Genomic DNA, 18,766 nt, shown 5'->3' with positions numbered 1-18,766 from the left:
GATCTCAAAATTCAAAGAGTGAAGGAGATGATATAGGTGAGCCTACTCTCCCCCACCCACACTTTGAACCCTTCTGTAAGAGGAAACAGAAAGATACTGTTAAGAAACTGAAAAGGCACATCATTTACCTAATTTGTGCAGTGGAAATTTGTGATTATATTTAGGAGTAAGTAGGAATTAGCTAAATGAAGTGTGCAGTGGCCTGCTATACCAAACTGGGAATAATGTTAGCAGTGAAAGAAAGTATCGCATGTTCAGGGAAACCTGAAGAAATTTGGTGTGACTAGGTATGGTATATGCGTGGGAGATGAAACTAGAGATGAAAGCAGGAGCTAGAAGGTGAAGAGGGGTGTATTTACAGTTACTTGCTCTTAAATGTGGTGATGAGCTACTGAAAGGATTTCAGAGATCTGATCGGATTTGCATTACCCACTTTCTGTGTAACCAAAGGCTCGAGCAAGAGTGACTGCTTAGAGGAGGAACTTGAGTTGTTGGCACAGTGGCACGACACCGTGGGAATGCCTTTTACACCTACTAGTTATGTAATTACTGAGCTGTTGTTATTATATGTGAGATATAATTATATATGCATGTATATATCAATGCACACACATACATATATCTGAAAAGTAGCTTCTGAATCTTAATTTTTAAAGTAATAGACTCTGAGGCATGTTTCAATTTCCTTCGATTATAATTATACCTGAATTAAAACAATGATCTCTTGTAGGTGAGGATAGTTTGATGACTGGTGGGATTGATATTTAGTGAAACCAGAGCACCACTCGGGGAATGAGTATACTTCTAGCTTACTACATTCCTCTTTCCTGGCTTGAAGTTGACATTCCTTAGGCAGTTGTTAAATATTGACTGTACAGTTTGCATTAAGAGCTTCCTAAAGATGATAATATTCTAGTATTCTTTGATTCATGATTCTATATTTTTCTTACTTACCTCCTTTCCTAACCTGTCCTTTCAAGATTCACAGTTTATAATAACTGCATAGGGTTAATTTGAGTCTAATGGTTAACATAGACAAACTGATTAATAGTGTTGTAGACTGATTTTTAGTAAGCTTTTAGATTAAGATAAATCAGGGATTAGGAAGCAAAAAAGAATGGCCAAAGTGTATCACTTCAAAATAGAGAATTTTACATTCAACACTTTCCTGCTTTTGTCTGAAATAGACAAGATTAAAGGTAATTAGGTATCAGGATTTTTTCAGAAATTGATTTTTTTAAAATATAGATGATATAGGGGCACCTGGGTGGCTCATTCAGTTAAGATCCAACTCTTGATTTTGGCTCAGATCATGATCTCACGATTCTTGAGATTTTTTGAGATGGAGCCCCACGTGGCCTCTGTGCTCACAACTGGGAGCCTGCTTGGGATTCTCACCCCCCACCCCCACCCCCACCCCACACCCTCCCTTCCGTCCTCCCCTGCTCACACTTCTATGTGCACTCTCTCTCTCTCTTTCAAAATAAATGAAATATAGGTGACATGTTTTGTACATTAGTTCTGTAGCAATTTTAAAGCACACTTCAACTGTGCCTGTAAGTTATGTAATACAATTTTCTACTTAGGTCATTTTCTTCCATTATTTATTACTTAAAACTTAAACAATATTGGAGCGTTTCATGATGCTACCATTAGGAAATTGTGTAGTTTTTTTCTTGTTCATTTGAAACTTTTTATAATAATTTCAGTGAAGGGGCGCCTGGGTGGCGCAGTCGGTTAAGCGTCCGACTTCAGCCAGGTCACAATCTCGCGGTCCGTGAGTTCGAGCCCCGCGTCAGGCTCTGGGCTGATGGCTCAGAGCCTGGAGCCTGTTTCCGATTCTGTGTCTCCCTCTCTCTCTGTCCCTCCCCCGTTCATGCTCTGTCTCTCTCTGTCCCAAAAATAAATAAACGTTGAAAAAAAAATTAAAAAAAAAATAATTTCAGTGAAAACGGGGAAATGGTTAAACTGTAAATATTGGTGCTATTTAATTTTGCCTCAATAATAGAGTTTATTACTTTATTTCAGAGACATTATTCAAAAGCCACTTTAGTCATCACTTCAATAGAACAAAGGATTTCAAAAGTGATAAAGAGCTCCATTTCCTTTACTTGTCTCCTGCGATATACTAGGCACCTGTGAAGAGCAAAAAGTTGAATATTCATCCACACAAGATCAACACTCTAAGTGGAATTAACTCCCTTCGTGGTGGTTAAAAATTTTCATTACCATAAACATTCCATTTCTCAGAAAAACCTTTTTCTTTTTGGCCTAACGCAGAAAAAGTTTACTGGCTTCTCATTTATTTTCTACACAACGTCTTAATTTCTGGCTTTTTTCTTCAGTTTAATGATTTAATGATTTTTGTGGTTAATACTTATAATTTTTAGGCCTACAAGCAGTGGGAAGAAATAGTTCCCTAGAGACTGAGAGAGCGAGAGAGAGAGAGATGGAGAGGAAGTGCATTGAGAATGACAGTGTGTCAAAAGTAGAGGGCCAAAGATGTATATACAAGGTGTAAGCAATGTTACCCACGTGCCAAAGACAGTCTGTGATTAGATACTCATTGATGTATAAGTCCAAAGTCACTACCACTTAATTTTATACCAATTATAAAAGATCGGAATCTGGTGAAAGTGAATTTTCATAACTGTCAGATTGATTGTATTCCTTTTGTTCTGCCAGTTTGAAGTACTTTTGCTTAGTATAGTATTTGTGTTACAGCCTCTGTGCTTTCATTGATTTCCTTTTTTGTTTCTTGAGAATTATCCAAACTGCTTTAAATAATGGATTAAGTTTTAATAAATTTAGAGTAGCATGTAGTCATATAAAAATATAAAGAAGTAATAGAACTTTAGCTTCTGTGGAGTGTATACAGTTTCAGAAGTTTTTAAATGTGTATTTATTAGTTTCCCCTGCTGTATGCAGTAGGCAAGAAAATATTTACCGTTGTTTGAAAGAGAATGAAACTACTGCTTAAGAGTTTAACATTAAAAACTTACTAATAGGTTATAAATCTGCACATTGCTCCCCGTCTCCTGATGCCTATGTTGTTCATTATTAAAAACAAAATTTTTTAGGGGTGCCTGGGTGGCTCAGTCAGTTAACCTCTGACTTCAGCTCAGGTCATGATCATGGTTCGTGAGTTCAAGTCTCGTGTCAGGCTCTGTGCTGACAGCTCAGAGCCTGGAGCCTGCTTCAGATTCTGTGTCTCCCTCTCTGCCCCTCCCCCTCTCATGCTCTGTTTCTCTCTCAAAGGTAAATAAATATTAAAAAATGTTTTCAATAAATTTATATGAAAAAAGACAAGTCGATTGAACCTTACTCCAGATAGACCACTGTTACTGTATCTTACCAAAATAGTTCAGTTATCACTTAGGCTTCATGCTTGTATAATGGCTATACTTGAGGCTTAGCTGTTTCTTGAGAACACATTGATCAAATGCCAAAATACAAGTTATTCTATTATTTAAGTGATTAACAGTGTGCCTTGCTGGCACAGTCACTGGAGCATACTACGCATTGGGCGTGGAGCCTGCTTAAAAGAAAAAAAATTTTTTTTTTTTTTTTTTTTTTAATTTTTAAGGGGTGCCTGCGTGGCTCATTTGGTTAAGTGTCTGACATTTTTTTTTTTTTTTTCAACGTTTATTTATTTTTGGGACAGAGAGAGACAGAGCATGAACGGGGGAGGGGCAGAGAGAGAGGGAGACACAGAATCGGAAACAGGCTCCAGGCTCTGAGCCATCAGCCCAGAGCTGACGCAGGGCTCGAACTCACGGACCGCGAGATCGTGACCTGGCTGAAGTCAGACGCTTAACCGACTGCGCCACCCAGGCGCCCCTAAGTGTCTGACTCTTGATCCCAGCTCAGATATTTATCTCAGGGTTGTGAGTTAAAGCCCTGTGATACACTCTGTGCTAGGTGTGCAGTCTACTTTTTAAAAAAATATTTTTTTTTAATGACTAACAAAAAAACTGTAAAAAATTATAAGTTGACTTAATATTTCTATCTCAGTAGCATAACATAACAATATAAAATGATTATTCCTTATCAAATTACATTATATGAGCTTTATGTTTCAGGACAGTTTCCATGGTCTTTATCCCAGATGCAATTTCAAGCACTGTGAATTGCTGCATTTGAAGTGTCTTGCTAACAAGGTTTAGTTTATAACAAATCCTTCCAGGCACATCCTAACAAATAACCTGTTCCATATTATCTGTAGGTTTTAGAGCTATAAGGGGACTGTCTAGACTTAAGGTAGTTCAGATATTTCTTTTTATAAATGAGGAAAACAAGGTCCATAAATACTTTGGTTTGTTCCAGGTTCTCTGATACTTTGTGGCAAAGCTGTGATAACTCCCAAATATATTTATCCACTAAGTTAAACCTAACTTCCAAAGAACAATTCAGTTTGTGCATCAGTGAATAATTAGAAATTGGAGAGGTGGACTTTTTTCTGAGCTGGTTTTAGATATTTAGGATATATAATTTTTTTTTAATGTTGATAGTGAAGTAAAATTGTTTTTCTAATTAAAAATTTTGCTTTTAGTAATTATAAAAGTATATACAATAATGCAAATTCTACAGAGTTTTTCTGATAATTTCCTTTTACTGACCTTTTTTCATTACCTGAAGAATTTTCAAGTCATGCTAGGCTCTTAAAAGGCAGCATATTACCTTAGATATGATAGCATTTGTGTTGTGCCTAAGTAGTAATTACTACATTGCTAAAGTAAACCTAAGCCTCACTGTTTTTTGGTCTCTCTCGTACATGAGCAGAGAGCAACTTTGTATACTTACCACTTAAATGAAGAGTGAGTCAGCATTACCCATTTGATGTTTTTCTTGGTCAAAAGAATTAATAAAAAGCAGGGGGCGGCTGGGTGGCTCAGTCCGTTGAGTGTGCCACCTCTCGATTTTGGCTCAGGTCGTGATCTCAGGGTCACGGGATCGAGCCCAGCCTTTGGCTCCACACTGAGCATGGAACTTATTTTGAATTCTCTTTCTGCCTCTGCCGCTCTCTCCCAATTGTGCTCTCTCTTGAAAAAAAATAATAAAGAATTTATGAAAAGCATTTCTCTGGTATTTTCTTAATTACCACTGTGTGTGTTTTTCCTCTACTGTCTTTTCAATCTGATTTGGTATCCACTTGCATAGATTAGGGCAGGGCATAGGTGATAAAATTGTTTTCTCTGTGTGATGAAAGAAGCCTCTCCCCATCCTCCACACACTCTATTATTTTCTGTCTCCTGAATGTTATTGCTATCTTTGTATACCTTACATTTCTGATATCTTTAACTCTCTTGTCAAGGGATAGTTAAAGAGCTTGTGTAGCAATAGTTGATATTTGAAAAATAAGCAGAAACATTCCGCCTCCCATTTATGACCACTTATTGACCAACATTTTATTTTAGACTTAAACATGAGAGAACTTGAAAGCAACTCATCTTGTTAATGAAGGGATCTGTGGCACAGGTAACATAACATAATACTTTAAACTTTTGTGTGTGTGTATATATATATAAACTTTTATATGCACACACATACATATATAATCATTTCCATTTGAAATATAATTGTCTAGTGTGAAAATTCATTCTTTTGCCCACAACATAGTCACACTGTGAAGATGTGACCCCTTCAGCTTTTACATATCAGTCCTGGTGAAATTCAGTTTCTGCTGGCTATTCCAACCTTTTCTCTCAAAACAAAGTCAGAGTAAGCCATAGTAGTTTGGTTTCACTTTTGAATCAGTGTGACACTTCATAGCTTCCTTGGAGCAGGGGTGAAGACCATTCATTTTATCTTTGATCTTCTATGCAGATTTTTCCTACTGGACTCTAGTAGGCAAATAATCCTATTTAGTATATTTAGTAATTGACAGTTTGACCAAAAATTTGGAAGAGGGACTTGCTGTCAGTCAAATAATCTGAATTGCTAATAAGGATGCATCACAAATGTCTGTATTGAGTATGAGGCGTTCTGGATTTGAACTTCTCTTTAACAGCATTAAAGCAAACATCTTTTATTTCCATTTCCCTTAGCTATTTCGAAGCATCTTCTGGTATAAGAAAGTTCATCATATTTTAGAAATAACTGAATTCTCCGGCACCTGGGTGGCTTAGTAGGTTAAGCATCTGACTCTTGATTTCAGCTCAGGTCATGATCTCACGGTTCATGAGGCCCATGTCAGGCTCTGTACTGACAACATAGAGCCTGCTTAGGATTCATTCTCTCTCTTTCTGTTTCTCTCTCCCTCCCTCTCTCTTTCTCTGCCCCTTCCCCTGCTCCCCTGCTCACACTCTCCCCTCCTCCCTGCTCACACTCCCTCCCCCCCACTGCCGCCACCCCCCCCCCCAAAGTAAAATAAATAAACTTTTAAAAATAAATAGGGCACCTGGGTGGCTCAGTTGGTTGAGCATTCGACTTTGGCTCAGGTCATGATCTTGCCATCTGTGAGTTCGAGCCCCGTGTCGGGCTCTGTGCTGACAGCTCAGAGCCTGGAGCCTGCTTGGGATTCTGTGTCTCCCTCTCTCTCTGCCACTCGCCTGCTCACATTATGTCTCTCTGTCTCTCTCTCAAAACTAAATTAAACATTAAAAATAATTTTTTTAATAAAATGAAAATAATTTAATTCTCTTGTAGAAATACCCAATTCCTTTTTATCTAAGCAATAAGATTAATTGACCTCTTTTTCAGAGGCGTATTTTCTGTCACTCTTATTTTAACAGCCTTAGGGTAGTTCCTCTAGGGCTTCAGTTAGTTACCAGAGAATTTCATTTCTAGCCCTCCTACCTTTGTTTCTGCTGGAAAAACATCTCGTAGTTTCTCCTGTTTTTCCTCTGCTTCTAACACCTACAAAATGAAAGAGGCCTGGTTTCATAACCAAGAAGCATTTTTTATAATCATACCTACATTTTTTTCTTTTAAGTTTCTGTTTTTGATGACCTTGAACGAGTTTCATAGTTGATCAACCTTTTACTCGGTGATGGAGACAATGATGCCAATGTTTATTTTACTATCTTTTATTTGCCTCAGTTGGATTATCCCTTGGTAAAGCGTATTATTTGTGGGAACTCCATTCCACAACAGCACACAGTACCTTCATTTTGTCCTGTGATGTTTAATCTGACCTAGAAGTTATATTTTTATCTAATCTAGAAATCAAGGGTTTATTTTTAAAAGGCTTATCGGACCTTCTGTTTGAATATTTCCTTCTATAGTGTTCATTTATGCTTCCCAAGACAATGGAGATTATGTTTTCAATTTTAAATCCTATTGAAAACTAAAACTGACACTTCCGTTTGGAAAGAGTTTAAATTAAAAAAGAATCAGAATTAAAAATTAAGGTTTAAACTAATAATGAAAAGCATTCATCTTACAGAGGTCTTTGCTCCATTTACTGGTGCATTTCAAGAATTTTCATGTTTTCTGGAGATAATTAGAAGCAAATAGTTCTCCACAGTAATGTATTTTCTAAATCTTCCTGCTTACTTTTAATATTAATTCGTTTTAGACTTTATCCCTGACAAAGAGCTTTAGAACTGTGGAATATTATATGATGCATTGGTTTACAGAGAAATGTAGAAGTTTCATTTGCTTACAGTTTTAGAATCTTTCTCTAAGATGCTAGTTCTTAATAGTTCTGGAATCTGGACATTTCAGCATGTTGTCTCCAGATTACTTGTTTAACATGGCTGTACTTTTTAAATGTTTATTTCAACTGTTTTGACTTTAGAATTAGGAGTACAGGGAGTGGAGGTGATCTTTCTTTATGTTCTACCAAGAAAATAGCTATATTAAGCTATTTTCGGTTTATAGATTATAAAATAACATAATTCTGATATTTTGCATTTAGTCTTACAAAAATCCAACTTATTTTGGGTGCCAGTGTTAGCAGAGGTAGGGCACTGTAACTGAATATTGAATTATGAGGATTTTTTCTTTTGTTTTTACAAGAAAGATTTACCCATTTTGCTCACATCCTAGTTCAAATTACATGTCAGAGAGCCAAAATTTGCTTAATTTGTTGGCCGTTTAGTTGGAATTCACAGCATAGTGGAAAATGTTTGCAGATAATTCTGTGCAATAGTAGAAACTTCAGTTGATTCCTCGTATTTCTTCAGGGCAGTGATCACAACCAGATTCAACGTATGCACAAAGCAGCGGATACCATGGTAGCGGCCGTCGCTGATTGCTTTTACCATGTTGGATCCATTGTCAGTCTCAGAGACCTACTTCCAGCTAGGTGCCTTGAACTCAAATAGCTTTTCCCACAGACTTCAGGATGTGAGCGAAGGTATGGCCTTTTTTCATGAGCTGGGCCTACATATGGGTTGACAGTAACCTGCAACTTTTATAGGAAAGAGACTACTGGCTGTAGTTGGATATCAGACAATGACTAGTTGTGGTCATCATTAGGCAGGGAGTGTGTGTTCTTTGTAGATTTGAAGTACTCTCACCTTTTGGACATTATCCCTTTTTCTCCTGTCTGTTTTTGTCAAGGTTGTTCACGTAAAAATTTCTCATTTGAACCTGGTGTAAAGCTCTAAAAGATAACTGCTTTATGAGTTAACCATTATCTTCAATAGGAGATGCATAAAATCATTTCTTTCACACCTTTGGTATCAACATATTTTTTTAACTTTTGTGTATTTTTGCACTTTTTTAGCATCTTTTTAAAATTTTGTGGTCCAAAAAAAAAAATATATATATATATATGAAATTTACCATCCTGACTGTTTGGACTACTTTAATAATAGGGATTTCTCCTACTAATCATCTTTTAAAAACTGGATTTAGGAAATTGGTATCCATGAATAGGGCTTGGAGTTTAGGATGAGTCCTCTCTCCAAGGCTGACTTGCTCTCACTTGTGTTGTGCACTTTACTCTCCATGCCAGACACTCTTGTTTCTTCAAGGAGAAAACACCCTAATTCTGGAAAAATGCACTTCACTTCATATCTTTCTTCTCTGCTTCGCAAGGTGTGTTTCTTAAGTGAAATCTTCATTGAGCGTCCAGTGGATCAACTGTTTGATGACAGATTTTAGGAAACCATCTTTATTTTATTGTGGCTATAACCGTAGCTCTTCTGTTTTTGTTTTTGTTTTTCAAACTACTTACTGTTGTTTTCCTGTTACGGTCAGTGATCCTATTACTTAAGATTTTTTTAAGCCCTGGTATCAGAGGGAGAATCATTTACAATTGGCGGGGGAGTCCTTCTAAATTCAGAAAGTCAAACAGCTTATTGCACTTTTCTTGATTCTCAGTGTTTGACACTGATCGTGAATAGCTGTTGATAAATGCAGAAGTTGAGAATCTGTTTGAGCTTGTCCAGCATTACATCTTTATTAAGAAAAGTATCAGATACTATTAAGCAATAGTCTCCACTTTATTTCATAGCTTTTTAAAAGACAGTATCTTATTTGATTCCAGCACTTAAAATGCCTGATATTTCAGTCTTACAACATTCATTCACTATAGTCTCCTTACATATACATGCAAACATTCATGTTCATGTACATGTACCTGTGCAGAAATTGATGACTGAAATGAGATACAATATAGCATCCACCAAGTTGGCCATGCGTTCTAAGTGATTTCTTATACCTCAGTGGTAACCTCAGACAGTAACCCAGTGACACTTTGAGTTGAGCCATCTTGCCAGGTGAGGCAACTATATACCTTCTCATTAAAAATACCTGTGGGTACTAGTTTTTTCACACACTGCAGAAATCAGTTCAGAACGCACGCATAATGCTATATATGGTTACCCTTGCTAGCCGCCTGAGTGGCCCTTCTTCGTTTACCTCTTAACAGCTCCCTCAAGTGTAAGCACTGAATTGCTTCTGAGCAGATTTTTGTCTTTGTGCTGAAGAATAGTTCATTTATACATAGCTAACAATATTATTTTGTTAAGGACTCTTCTACCTTCTGCTAGTCTTTTTATAGCTCATCTAAGTCTCCATGCTCACTTTGTGAAATACAGTTGTAATACAGTTGCCAAGTCCTTTTGTTGGTAGGTATACAGCTAGAAGAATAAGTGATGCTGTAGCATGAGTATTTTAAACACCTTTATTTATATGTGTTTTCAGTTTGTATTATCTATTTAATGAATTAACAAAAGTGTAAGTTTTTAGTATCTAACCAATAGTATGATGATTATTAAGTGAAAAATATGTGCTGAGAGTTGAAATACAAAAAAGGATATTGATATTCACTTACTAATTTCGGTGACTCTTAAAATAAAACTCTACTGTATTCACCTAGAAAATTTAAAGAAACATTTTGATGCCTTATACACAGAGACATTGTTGTAGTACATCCTGTTAATGATACAGAATTTGATACAAGATTGGGTACATTTTAGACCCTGGATAGAGAATGCCTCTAAAATGATTATGCCCTAAAACTTACTGTTTAAATATAAAGTTATGATGTATAAAAGCACATTGCATTAAGATACCTAGTAATAAACCTTCATTTTTACTCCAGAATATATCTTTTAATTCTCCCCTTGGGAAAGAATATACTTACTCTGAGTGAAATACAAATAGTATTACAGTGAAAAAGTATACATATGGTTCTTTGATTCCCAAATCTTAGAAGACAGAGGATAGACCTCTGTCCCTTTTAGATAATAAAAATGATTTCTTCTACTTCCAGGTATTTGTAATTACTGTACTACAAGTACGTTTTTAAAAGTGTGGATCCAAGGACATATCGAGTATCTGGGTGTTTTTACAGTGTTCATTTTTTATTTAGATTGATCACATTTGAAGGGAAAACCTATCCAAAGCTTTATTTATTATGCTAGGCATTATTCTGTGGCTTCAAAACAACAATGAGTCTAACTTAAACTACTTCTGCTATATATCATATGTATTTCAAATGAAATACACACTATCATTTTGATTTTTAACCACTGTGACTTAACAGAGGTACTTGTTTTTCAATCCTAAAGTCTTAATTTTCCTTGCATTTCTTCCCATATTAAAAAAAAAAAATTCAGATCTAAAAGGGAAAATGTTAAAACAGGAGTAAAACCAGATGCATCTGATCAAGAACCAGAAGGACTTACACTGTTGGTACCGGACATCCAGAAGACTGCTGAGATTGTGCATGCAGCCACTACCAGTTTACGGCAGGCAAATCAAGGTACAGAACTGTCCTTGCTGCTTTTCTTTTGACCCAGAGATGTTTCATTTACTTCTGAAAACTACCTCTCTCTTTTCTCTGTGTTAATGCTTTGCAAGCAAGCTCATTTACCTAAAAATTTTGTTGCCACGTTTTCAAGTTAATCGTGAATAGTCTCTAATTTTGAAATACTTACCTCTCCTTTGTATGATCACTCACACTAGATTGAGCAGGCAGACAGACATGTCATGAACTTCTCTTCTTCCTGTTGGTAGTTGTGAAATTGAAAAATGCCATTGTACTGGATAGGAAAGAGTACATTTAGACTGGGTGTGAGAATTTAGTTTAAATTAGCATTTTCATGTCTTAGCAGTGTATTATCTATTGTTTTACGTCTGCTGTGTTGCCTGATTGGGTCAAACTAATTTTACAGATTTTAAGAACATAAACTTTAAAGTTGATAAGGGTTTTAGCCCTATTAGTTATGTTTATGACATAAAAATCTCTTATACTTAAACTGATACACCGGGAAGATAATTGTGAAGAGTTTGTTAATTTTTTAGAATTCAAACTTTGAACTGTAGAAACTGTTTTTGTTTTAATCTTTTAAAGTGTATGCTTATATTATTTATCTTGAAATATTAAATAACAGAAAAAAAACTAGGTGAATGTTCAAAGAAGGTGGCTATGAAACCCAAACCTTTATCAGTATTGAAATCGCTTGAAGAAAAATATGTGGCTGTTATGAAGAAATTACAATTTGGTAAGTTGAAATTTTAACCTTCATTTCTTCAGATCTCGTTTCATATTGTGTAATAGTGCTATTAAAATGTGTTCTAGTAAATGAAAGATTTTAAAAGTTGTTTGTACCATGAATTCTTCATATCCTCTGTGTGTGTGTGTGTGTGTGTGTGTGTGTGTGTGTGTGTGTGTGTGTGCGTGCACACACACTATGTATACATGCAAACATTTGATCATCTTTTCATCTCTAAATTTATATCTGTATTTATAGTTGTATTTGGAAATCATGATTCAGTAGAAACCTAGGGGAAAAAATAAAGTCAAATGTCAAAAAAAAGGGGGGTGGGTGCAGAAAGTAGTTTTCTTTAAGACCTCTCATTTCTGTATTTGCTGGCCAGAAGAAAGCTAAGACCTGGCACTTTGAACTAAGTCTGTTACTCTTAACATTTTAGAATTCCATGAGATTTGCCTTTGGAAAATAATAGTTTTGTAAAGTCCACTTGTATCCTTTTCTATTCTGAAACTCTTGACAAGTAAAGACTGGTGAAAAGATCCTACCAGTCTCCCTCATAAGGTGTTAGTCTATAAATAAACACTAGAATTCCAAATTTTGGTGACCATTAGTAACTGTTATTATCTGTGCCTCTTTTCCAACCTTGAGACCCAGTCAGAAGACTTTGACTATATGAAAAGGAACACTAAAGCAAGTGTAAAAATACATAAACTGTTGACATACTGTCTTTGAAACTTCAGTGGAAATCATTTAGCTTTTGCTCTACCTTACTTCCCAGGTTTGCAGTAAAAATCACGTGCAGTAGTAATATATATGAAAATGATTTGAAAATGATAAAGTACTCAGGCAGCTTTTGTTTCATCATCTTTTTAAAAATTTTTTTTTTAATTTAATGTTTATTGATTTTGAGAGAGAGACAGAGCATGAGCAGGGGAGGGATAGAGGGGGAGGGAGACACAGAATCTGAAGCAGGCTCCAGGCTCTGAGCTGTCAGCACAGAGCCCAATGCGGGGCTCAAACTCACGAGCCGTGAGGTCATGACCTGAGCTGAAGTCGGATGCTCAACTAACTGAGCCACCCAGGCGCCCCTGCTTTTGTTCATTATCTTAAGATTGGAAGAATTGAGATGACGTGTATATACTGTTGTTCAGAAAAAATGTAACAGTTTTGTTTTTGGATAATTGTGCCAGCCACTGATAGGTTGTGACCATTTTGTTTAATAAACACTTAATTCAGGAAAATGTAATAAATGTCAGGTTCATTCAATACTATATTAATAACTATAAATGATTACCAAAGGAACAAAAATATTGTCTGCTGTAACCTTAAAGTTACAAGACACCAAGAACAAATACTGTTATACAAATATAACATGAATTATAGACATCCTCAGAAAGGTGTCATATAAAGGAATAATCAGAATTATCAGGAAAAGCCACACCACCAGTATGATCCTTGTAGCCACATTCACTGTCACAACTAGGAAAAGTACTCTCAGATTTTAAGTAGACTTCATTTTTTAAATCTCTCAAATGAAAGCCTTTATAGTTACAATTTGATTAATGTATATTGTTGCAAATCTTTTTTGAAACTAAATTCACTATATTGTGTAGAATAAAACAACTGAAGTAGACTGGAAATATGTCAGGAGTTGTCAGTAGCACTGTGTTAAGATGAAATAATTGATACATATCTCTACTCAGGTTTGTCTGCATACAGTTGAAGGTAACTATTGGTAGCCTTGAGGCAAAACCCAGGTATTAGATGGGCTTGTCTGTAGCTTCACACTTCTGTGTACTTTTTTCACTTTGTGACAACCTGTTTCTTTCCCTCCTCCTCCAGATTCAAAAGCATAAAGAAACTTTCTCTGCTTCTTTATTGGCTGTCTAATTGTGCTTTGATTCTGAATGAAATTTAGTCTGTGAGTTGCCCCAACTAGGTACCAATGCATGTCTACTGAAACCTTTAATGTCTTACTTCTGGAATAGAATTCCAGAGTGGAGTGGAATAGAATGGAATGGAACAGAATTTTGAACCTCAAGTGGACAGTAACTTTGTTGGGGAGCCATTGAAAACCTGAGTAGGTTAAAAATAAATCCTGCAAAAACTAAGACCTTTTTAGTATGATCCTGGTAGATTTGCCAGAGGGCATCATTTGGTTGCTTCCCACTCACGCATTAAATATAGCACTGATACTTGGTGGGAGTATACAAGAAGGAAGAAAAAGTGGTCCATGGTCATGATATTTTAAGAGTTTAAATCTCTTTTTTTCTAAGACTTTTTTTAATGTTTATTTATTTTTGAGAGAGAGTACAAGCAGGGGAGGGCAGAGAGAGGGAGAGTCCCAAGCAGGCTCCACAATGAGTGCAGAGCCCAATGCTCTATTCCTTGAACCTTGAGATCATGACCTGAGCCAAAACCAAGAGTCAGACGCTTAACGGACTGTCATCCAGGCACCCCTTAAGATTTTAAGTAGCATTTTGTAAACCATACATGGGGGCGCATGGGTGGCTCAGTCAGTTAAGCATCTGACTTCGGCTCAGGCCATGATCTCACGGATTGTGAGTTCGAGCCCCGCTTTGGGCTGTGTTCTGACAGCTCAGAGCCTGGAGCCTGCTTCAGATTCTTTGTCTCCCTTGCTCTCTGCCCCTCCCTCACTTGTGCTCTGTCTCTCTTTCTGTCAAAAATAAATAAATGTTAAAAAATAAAACATACGATTTGCTGTTACTGCTGAACTTTGGATTTACTGATCTTTAGTAATTGACAGAGGCTTTGGATATAACCAGATTTAGTCTAATTTGTTTAGGTTCTTCATTTTATTTTGAATTTTTATTCAATATTTTTGGTCTTTTGAGGGGCATATAATTTGCAAACATTAATCTCCTGTTCAGTGTTTAGACTGTTAGCCTGGAGTGGGGGGTGTCAAGAATAGGGTTGGGAAGAGAGAAGAGGTGATTCTTCTAACCAAGATTTGGTTTCCTTTTACTTGGAAAAACATTCTTTCTGGTGGGTTAAAATTTACATAGATTAATTTTTTTATATAACTTGTGTTTATCACTGAAAAGCTGGTGTGGGCTTTTTAGAAATCTTTTAGAAGTGATTATTCTTTCTCTCCCATTGTTACTTATTAGTATATTAATCCTGAAAAGATACCATGGAATGAAACTATCATTTGTGTTCTAATATTGTACAATATCATTTTTATTTCTCTTAGAAATTATTCCATAATTTTTTCCGAGTAGGTTTCTTCTTTGTATACTTTAATTAGGGGTCTGGTTAGCTTCTAATGATACTACAGCCTTTGGCCTCACTAATTTTGACAATCTAATCTGTTCCTTTATTCTGTTAACATGTTTGTTTTTAATAATTTTTTTAATGTTTATTTATTTTGAGGGAGAGAGAGCGTGCATGTGTAGGGGAGGGGCAGAGATTAAGGGAGAGAGAGAGAATCCCAAGCAGCCTCTGCTCTGTCAGCACAGAGCCCAGTGCTGGGATTGAACTCAAAAATTGGTAGATCATGACCCAGGCCAAAACCAAGAGTTGGATACTTAACTGACTGAGCCACCCAGGTGCCCCTTTGTTTGTTTTTAAACAATACTTCTGAAGAAGCATTATTTTAAGTTTATTTATTTATTTTGAGAGAGAGAGAGAGACGGGGAGAGAATGAGTGGGAGTCATGACCGTGAGATCATGACCTGAGCTGAAATCAGTGGTCAAACTCTTAACCATCGGAGCTACCCAGACCCCCTGAAGAAGCATTTTATTGGAAATTCCTTTTTGTGGTTATTTAAAGCAAATACTTGAACTTGGTTTATGTGAATTTGGTTAAGTGTTACTTAATATACATAAGTTTATATCTTTTTGGACTCTGATTAGTTTCTATAGTATTTTATCAAATTATTCCATATTTATTGTTGCACTAAAAATTACTCTCAAAACTTAAGGTGTTTAAAACCTTTATTATTTCACAATCTCCATGGGTCAGGAATTCAGGAATGGTTCAGCTCACTGTTTCTGGCTTAGACTCTCTTATAAATGTGGCCATCAAGATGTCGGCTGGAGCTTCGTCATGTGAAATCTTGACTGGCTCTGGGGGCTGTGCTTTCGATCTCCCTCACATGGCTGTTGACAGGAGGCCTTAGCTCCTTGCCATGTGGGCCTCTCCATAGGACTTTTTGAGCGTCCTCATACATTGTGTCTGGCTTCTCATAGAGAGCAAGCAAACAGGAAGCCAAACTGCCTTTTATGACTTAGTCTTAAAAGTTGTAAACGTTGCTTCTGCTTTATCATTAGAAGCAAATCACTAAGTCTAACCCATGCTCAAGGAACGGGGAATTAATTTCTACCTTTTGAAGAGGGTGTCAAAGAATTTTTGAAAGTATTTTAAACCATCAAGCTTCTATTAGGAAAATAACGAGTCTGTTCTAGGATTCTAAGAAGGAAGTTTCCTGAAATGTGATTGTGGGGGGGGGGGGGGGAGTTAAATATTTTATTGAACTTTAGGTTTGAATTCACTTACTGATTCAGACCCAAATATGTTTTAATGTCTTTTTAAAGCATCTGTAATGTGCATGTAGTTGAAAGTATTTAGATACATTCCATCTCTATATGTTCTTTAGTTCTTTCCATTGAAAAAGTTTCATTTTATCAATATGAATGCCTTATGCTTCTGTATGTATAGGAAATTCTGATTTAAATTATTACCTCTAATTAAGAAATTCAGAGTCCTTATGTCAGAGCCAGGAGACTTCTCTCGTACCACATAAAATCATAAACTCTCCAAGTTGGGTATGACTTTAAACATCATTAAGTTTTACTACCCAGTGACTTTTAGAATCATTCACCAAAAAAATTGCATGTTTTCTGTTGAGTTTTTTGGAATAAACTATATTTTCTACCTTTTATATCAAGTACTTTTAATATCATGATTCTTCTACAATTTGATATTTATTGACTGCCTAATATTCCATCATGTAACATACTGTCATTTAACCAATAACTGGTCCTTCAAGTTGTTTAAGTTTACTTATTTATTTTGAGAGAGAGAGAGAATGAGCGCATGCATGCATGAGTAGGGGAGGGGTAGAGAGAGAAGGAGAGAAAGAATCCCAGCTGGGCTCTGTGCTATAAGCGGGGCTCAAACTCACAAACCATGAGATCATGACTTGAGTCAAAACCAAGAGTCAGATACTCAACAGACTGAAACTGAACCACCTAGGTGCCCGTCCAGTTTTTCAATAACCTTTTGCAACATCTCAGTGGCCATATCATTGTTATAAATATTTATATACAGTTATGATTATTTCCTCAGGATAAATTAATAGAAGAGGATTTGTTGAGTCAAACTATGTACATTTTTAGCAACTAGTCATTATCTTTGAATATTTTAATAAAGTTTTGGTATTAGTAGATCCTGTTCTCTTATAGGTAGCTATAGGATAGAAAATTTTCCTCCAGTCTTGGGAATCAGCTCATGTTTGTTTCTGGTGGATTGCTGTTTATAAAATTCAAATTTATACAGAAATTTATCTCTGTAGTATGTGAAAGACGAAATTGGGCAGATGAAATAACTCCAGTTTACAACTTCACTGACAGGAAGTAGTTAGCAGTCTTGCTGAGATGTAGTATATGTACTGTGTGGTAAAGTCAGCTTTCAACATTTCTTCTTAAATTAGATTCTACTCGTATAGAATTGGTGATAGTTTCTACAAGAGATGCACCAAAAGTTTATTTTTCTCTCTGAAAGATTTGTTAAATAAAGATTGTGGAACTCCTCTTTTAAACATATGGAATACACAGACCTGTGACTCTTCATAGGTCTTCCCTCTTTTTCTAGATTATAAGCTACTTGCAGTCTTGAAGATTTCATTTCTGATTTATCATTTAATCCATATAAACTAGCCTAGAACCTTGCACTTAGTAAGCTCTTGGTGAAATTTAGTGCATTAATGCTAATTATAATAATAGCATGTTTTTCTGTATATTTAGAATTATATGAACATAAGATCAGAAGTTATTGTTGCTTCTAATTGACAGTATTTGCCCTAGTACATGGTTTTGATGTAGTGTTAAAATTTATATAAATCTTTTGTAACCCATTGGTTAGGGTGGAATAATCTGGAGATAAAATTCAAATCCATTTTTTTTTTCTTTCTGTGTGTACAGAGTTTGTAAGTAAAGAATAACTTCAACTCTTTTCTAAATCTGCCTGAATAAATGGTTAAGAATTAGCCCATTAGTTGTATTTTCTCAGAGTACTTAGAACATTACCCTAATAATCTTCCTTTATTGCATTAACTTAAATTCCAAAAGTAATGCAAGAGTAGACCTCAATCTGGGACTTCGTTTTCCAACTCCAAAGTCAGTGCAAATATATAAAGACCTATTCTGGTTTTTAAAAAATGAAATATAATAATAGATCTTGGCATTTAGTATTTTGAATTATTTTGGCAAAAATTATACACCACACATTTTAAGAATAAATTGCTTTTTCTGCTTTACATTGTCATAGCAGCTTGATACAGTCTATCAGTGTGCCCACATTATATAGATTAAAAAATCATTTCTTGGGATTCCTGGCTGGCTCAGTCGGCAGAGCATATGTGACTCTTGATCTCAGGGTTGTAAATTCGAGCCCCACTTTGGATATAGAGATTACTTAAAAATAAAATCTTTAAAAAAATAATAATTTCTTCATTTTGCTCCATTACATAATCCATCCACCGAACAGTAGTTGTGACATAAACATGTATAGCTTGCTAATTTTTCATGGTCCTCTCCATTTTGTGGGGCTTAAAAAATTTTATTTTAGTATATTGACACACAGTGTTACCTTAGTTTCAGGTGTACAACATAGCAATTCATGATTTTTG

The 18,766-nt window shown here is 35.8% G+C and overlaps 1 protein-coding gene across 13 annotated transcripts in view; it reads left to right on the top strand.

The window, feature by feature from the left end:
• Positions 1-18,766, top strand: part of BIRC6 (baculoviral IAP repeat containing 6) — a 223,923-nt gene that overhangs the window by 187,154 nt on the left and 18,003 nt on the right. For 12 of the 13 annotated variants that reach the window (XM_045054708.1, XM_019827703.3, XM_045054705.1 and 9 more), the window contains 2 exons: positions 11,016-11,161; positions 11,793-11,903. In XM_045054708.1, coding sequence (XP_044910643.1) covers positions 11,016-11,161; positions 11,793-11,903 — 257 coding nt within the window. Of the gene's footprint in view, positions 1-8,129; positions 8,303-11,015; positions 11,162-11,792; positions 11,904-18,766 lie in introns of those variants that run through there. The other variant, XR_006595840.1, reaches the window with a different exon arrangement.

The sequence above is a fragment of the Felis catus genome, chromosome A3 (genome assembly GCF_018350175.1).
Source record: "Felis catus isolate Fca126 chromosome A3, F.catus_Fca126_mat1.0, whole genome shotgun sequence".
NCBI lineage: Eukaryota > Metazoa > Chordata > Mammalia > Carnivora > Felidae > Felis > Felis catus.
Note: the sequence above shows the minus strand (reverse complement) of the source record. Positions and strands in the feature narration are given on the sequence as shown.